This window comes from Nansenia antarctica (assembly GCF_963989245.1).
Source record: "Nansenia antarctica genome assembly, chromosome: 6".
Lineage (NCBI taxonomy): Eukaryota > Metazoa > Chordata > Actinopteri > Argentiniformes > Microstomatidae > Nansenia > Nansenia antarctica.
The window spans coordinates 50417539-50423538 of record NC_137676.1 but is presented as its reverse complement, the minus strand read 5'-3'; the positions used below and the strand labels follow the sequence as shown (position 1 = coordinate 50423538).

The following is a 6000-nucleotide window of genomic DNA, read 5'->3' as shown; positions in this document are numbered from 1 at the left end:
ACACACACACAATAATGTCCGATGTTCAGTCATTCCCGAAGAAGGAGAACAGAGATGTGCTAAGAGCCAAGATGGAGGTGGATGTTACCCTATAACTAACCTACTGATGGAGCCAAGATGGAGGTGGATGTTACCCAATAACTAACCTACTGAGAGGTGTCTGGAGGTTCCAAACAGGAAGTAGATGATCAGTGGGTAGAAGGATGTGTAGAGACCAAACACAGGAGGAACTCCAACTAGCAGAGCATTGGCCATCCCTGTGGGGAGAGAGATAGATACAGGAGAGAGGGAACAGATACAGAGAGAGAGAGAGAGAGAGAGAGAGAGCGAGAGAGAGAGTATGGTGAAATGGAGCATATATCAAAGTGGTGAGTTGTACCATGAAGGAGGTGTATGATGTTTAGGTTTAGGTGTACTGTAAGAACGCCTAAGTAGCCGAACCTGAGGTCAGGTGCATGATGCCCACGCTGATCCCAGAGACCAGGTCTCCGATGGCGTTGTCTCTGAGGGAGTAACGAGGCAGCCAGGAGAGGACAGGAACACTGGCCAGCATACATCTCTTCACCCTGGGGCCTGAACACCTGGGGAGGACACATACACACACACGCACACACACGCACACACGCACACACACACACACACACACACACACAGACCTAAACACCTGAGCGGGAGAGGGATTAGGGGGGCACTCAGACTTCATCAACGCCTAGACCCTACTAGCATCTTGCCTAAACATAACCAATCATCTCTGATCTCCACAAGCCAGGGAGTATATTAATATAATCATCTATCATTGTGTCAGCAAATGGCACCTGGTTCTAGCATAGATTGTTGCTTATGATGACTGATGTATAGGTGATTCACTTACTTTAGACAAATGTACTTGTAAGTCACTTTTGATAAAAGCGCCTGCTAAATGTAAAACAAAATTATGAAGAAAATGTATAAGAAGTTAAACAACAGGTAAACAAACAATTGACACCATGAATATGGCTCTATTTCTCTTCTCCTGTTCCCTCCTTTGAGTTATCATGAGGCACTAATTGGCTACATAGGACACAAAGTATAGACTACACTCCAATGGTTAAGCTTTTAAATCCTAATTTACCACCCTAATAGGTTACACCACGCTTAGGATCAGTGGGGGGGAGGGACTATCTCAGTTTCCGCCCACTAATTCACCACCAGGACAAACAAAGGCCCTCTGTCACTCACCAGCATTCTGCCTTCACTCTCTCCCAAACCGACCGGGACTTCTTCCACACCCGCTGCCCCAGGATATCCAGCTGTGCTTCATCCAGGCCGGTTGTGTGATCAGGCAGGCCCTGCTGGACTCCTGTTAGGAGTGTGGTGCTGTCCATCTGGAGTCAGAAGCACCGTGTTAAAACATTTGCATTCACCTCAGGGAAGGTCGGTCAACATTCACTGACTGTTGCTAGTACTGGGCTCTGATGTGTGTGTGTGTGTGTGTGTCTGTGTAGTGGAGTTAAACAGGTCAAATGAGTGCAATGTGAGTGTGCAGACAAATCACACAGTAAAGATAAGCAGCCACACACAAGGTGTGGGTGAGACAATTAAACAAGGGTAAGTGAAAAAGGAAGTACACAAAATGACTGTGCAGGAAAGATTTGCACGTGAGTGTCACATGTGTGAGTGTGTGAATGACTGCGCATGTGTGTGTGTTTGTGTGTGAATGAGTGTGTCGGGGTGGCAGTAGTGAAGCCGTGAACTCTGGTTCAGAACAACACGCTCCACCCCCTCTCCACCGCCCTCCTCCCCTCCTCACCCCTACCCTCCCCCAACTATTCAACACTGTTGAATACCTCCTTTATCACGGCTCCCTTTCAGAGAGAAACCCATATCTCAGTAGAGCCTTCCCCAGGGAGAGAGAACCACAACACACCCTGATCCCGTCTCTGTGACTGTGTCAACATAACATTTACATTACCCCCTTAAATCAGAGGAGAGTCAAGATGTAAAACAAAGTCATTTCTTTATAAGACATGAATCTGAAATCCTACAGAGCCAGGGGCAAATAGCAACTGGATTACATAGAAATAAGCCCAACAGTTCTGTAGAGACTTATAAAAGCCTTCCAATAAAACCGCTAACCAACTATAATCTTTTATGAGTGGGACTGTAAGACATCAAAGGTCGGTTCATGTAAATTAGATCATTAAGAAATACTGATAACAAAGGAAAGGCGCTTGATTGCATTCATCAGCATGAATAATTACATCATAATCCCACTAGATAACATGTTATCTACCATATTACAGGGCATGGATGTATTTGGAGAAGGGGAGGCTGGTGGAGGTAGATACCGTTTCTCATTCCATCCCATACATTACAATGAGCCCATTTTCTACCTCCACCAGCCTCCACTGGTTTGGAGGTGTGTCAGATATGACTCCTGAACTGGGTGTGTGGAGGGCTGAGACACGGTGAGTCAGCATGTTGCTGGTTTCTCTGGTGTCTCTGGTTTCTCTCCTCACAGCTTGGCTGAGGCCTCTCCCTTTTAGAAAACAAACAAACCTCTGCATTCAACTACTTTAATAGTTGGAGAAGAAGGTAACAGAGAACGTTGATACAAAGTCCAGTTCTAGTTTTGTTTCCATATAAGGGTTATATGGAAACAGAATCATGAAAGACCCACAGCAGCCTAATCATGACCTAATATGGTCACAGGCTACAATTGACAGCACCGATGTCTATAGAAAAACAACAGCTCAACAGCTCAACTCCCTCTAAGCACAGCCAGATGTGTCAGAACTGTAGGCAGTCATATGTTGCATTATAATTATGAAAATCCACTCCCATTATTACCACAGTCTTTACCCTGACTGGCCCTATCCCTAATCCTAACCTTACCACTACCCCATCCTTAGTCCAAGGTCCAAACAGATATCAAAGGCCAGCTTATCACTACCGCCACCCACTGATAACACACACCTGCACGTGACTGCTGCTCAGCACGGGTGGTGTGTGTGTGTGTGTGTGTGTGTGCGTGTGTGTGTGTGCCTGTGCGTGTGCATGTGCGTGTGTGTGTGTGTGTGTGTGTGTGTGTGTGTGTGTGTGTGTGTGCCTGTGAGTGTGCATGTGCGTGTGTGTCTGTGTGTGTTCCTGGCTGCAAGGCAACAATGAGGGTTCCCTGCACTTCCCCTGCACTGGACAGGAAGTGAGGCGGGGCTGAGATGACACGAGAGAAGGGGATGCAGGAAGCAGCCATTGTTTCCTGGCAGCGAGGAAGCTGGCCGAGTGATGTACTGAGACCGGCGATACGATGACCAGATAGTCCAGGTCCCCCAGGAGAGGAAGGGTGGGGGAGCCAGATAGCATCCTCTATACAGTCCGACGGACTCTGACAGAGTCATATATCTTTGTCATCTATCAAAATAAAATGACCCTGCCAAGACAACAAAATCCTTCTTTCACTGACTCATCGGGTGGTTCGCGAGTTAGCTAGCTAACTTTGACCAAGTCCAGCAGTTGGAGCTAAAGTGCATTAAACATGATTATTTTGTAAGGTGTGTATAGAAGGTAAAGTTTGAATGTCCAGATAGGGGTGTGTGCGTGCGTGCGTGTGTGTGAAAGAGAGAGAGAGAGAGAGAGGCTGTGATCGAAATGGCATACTAACGTACCAGTGATACTATGTACATGGTGGCAGGATGTATACTAGATTAGCCAGAATTTATGAGTATGCGGCGTGAGGTTACTTTTCATACTCAACCACCCCAAAATGCATCGCGAGTCGTTTCTCTCATCAAAATGCGCATTGAATCGGACATAACAAACCTGCCAAAAGCCTACATGCAGCAAATGTACATACAGCTGTAATTTTGGGAAACTACATGGTGAAATGCATTCTTAGACATGTCTACGTCGGTGCCACTTGAAATGTCTTACACACACACACACACACACACACACACACACACACACACACACACACACACACACACACACGTTCGCCTAGTATTTGACTGCCTGTAGCCACCAAATTACGAATGGTCCCAGTATTGTAGCTTCAGATGAACGTTTTTTTTATCCTGTTCTTTTACCAACTGCTAAGACAACAATATAGTAAGCTAGTTACTTTAGTTAGCTAAAGATATTGGCCCCCAAATAATTTTACAACTTGTTTAGTTATTTGTTCCGACATTTCTGTCGAACCCTGAAGTAAAGCAGTAACTTGCAGTGAGGTCATTGGCTGGGTAGGCAGTGAGCTATTTAAAAAAAATCATGCGATTAACGCAGCAGCCAGACTTCAAATGGCATAGCGCATACTATAAAGGCAATCAATAGCCCTTATATCTTTTAACGCAGGCTCAAAACTCACTTCTTCAAGAAGTAGGTCTACTACCAGAATCCTCCCTGCACCTATTGTATTGTTAGTTTGCTATTCTTCTCTATGCTATTGCTATTGCTATATTGCTATACTGTATTTTTAGTTTGCTATTCTTCATTTTGCCTTAAAAAAGCAGTACACTCCTACGTTAAATGCAATTATTGTAAGTCGCTTTGAATAAAAGCGTCGGCTAAATGACTGTAATGTAGGCTAATATACTATACTAAAGTCAATCACATAGCCCATATATACTATACTATCAAATAGCTGGTCAAAAATGTCAAATGTATTGTTATCTCATAACTACACATAGCGTAGTGTAACAGAGTTGGGAATGTATGTTTAGTTGTGGTGAATGTAGATGAGTTTCGCCGTGCTTGAGCAGCCCTGGTTGTTGTTGGAGCCCCCCTTTGGAGTTTGGGTGTACTGCAGGTCTGCGTGTTCTTTTGTCCTTCTCTTGTTGCCGTACTCACGGTGGTACCAGAAAATGGCCGACGTCTTAATGGGTATGTGCGCATGTAAAACGCTCCTCGTGTTTTGTTGTTTGTATGGAGAATCTTGTAATGTAGGGTGAAAATGTTGGTGTAGTACTGTGCTGTTTGTTTTTACATGTATTGTGATGTATTGTGATGATGTGAAACAGAACATTTATTGTATGTTGTTTTGAACGTGCAGATTCACAAGCAGACCAGAGAAGAATTGTGTTCTATATGTCTTCTCTGCAGGTATGTCGCTCCACATGTTGTTTGTAATTGTTATTTGTAATGTTTGAGGGAAGTTTGTGTTCTTTCTGTGAACAAATTGTCCTGATGTGAAATGTACATAGACGGTGGTGGAGAAAATGGCCGACGTCTTAATGGATTCACAAGCAGACCAGAGAAGAATTGTGTTCTATATGTCTTCTCTGCAGGTCAAATAAAAGGATTGATTGAAAGAAGTTTGGCTGTTTGACTATCGTTACACTGGTGCCGTGACACGTCGATCTCAAGATCAGCTGAACGCCGATCTCCGTGGATGCTGCGTGGATGCCAGGTCTTAGTGTGATAGATCAAGTGTGGTCAGAGTATTATAGTAAATGGTCATTCAGTCTGAGGTCTGTGATTACATCAGTTTAAAAAGTGCTTTGATTGTTTTGGTTTTTATGTCCTGCTGTAACTTTATATTTTTTTTAAACATTATTATTATTATTATTATTTTCATTCAGTAATATTACACAACGCAAGTCTGTACCACTATGGCTCAGAGGCCAGGTTTTAATGATGAGATTTTTGCCAGTCCAGTGTTGCCTATGGGGAGGGGTGCATGGGGGGCATGTCAGAGCCTAGCAGACAGTGCTGTCATCGGTGGGTTGAATAGTAGGGAGGTGGGGTGTTCCCAGTTGTTTACTGACAGTGGTAGAGGCACAGGGTCAGGTCAGGACCCAGGTTGTGCTGCTGTCGGACAGTTTACAGGGGAGGCTCCTCCCACATCCACACCCAGTGTTAATGACACTGAAGCTCTTCATCACCTTTCAGACATGATGGGTCAGCTAGGTGCTCAGATTGGCGAGTCCATTGTAACCAAGTTAATTTCAGCTGGTGTAGTTCACTCAAGTAGTATGAGCAGTGCACACCTCAACTGCACATCGCCTCCAGATCCTGTAACTGATC

The 6000-nt window shown here is 44.6% G+C and overlaps 1 protein-coding gene across 1 annotated transcript in view; it reads right to left on the bottom strand.

Annotated features, from left to right (window-relative positions):
• Window positions 1–1458, bottom strand: part of slc26a6.1 (solute carrier family 26 member 6, tandem duplicate 1) — a 9121-nt gene extending 7663 nt beyond the window's left edge. Inside the window, exons 1-3 of the mRNA XM_080534114.1 lie at window positions 1219–1458; window positions 442–581; window positions 147–257 (exon numbers count right to left, since the gene is read on the bottom strand). Coding sequence (XP_080390240.1) covers window positions 147–257; window positions 442–581; window positions 1219–1364 — 397 coding nt within the window. The 5' untranslated portion in view covers window positions 1365–1458. The remainder of the gene's footprint in view (window positions 1–146; window positions 258–441; window positions 582–1218) is intronic.
• Between the last annotated feature and the right edge of the window lie 4542 nt (window positions 1459–6000).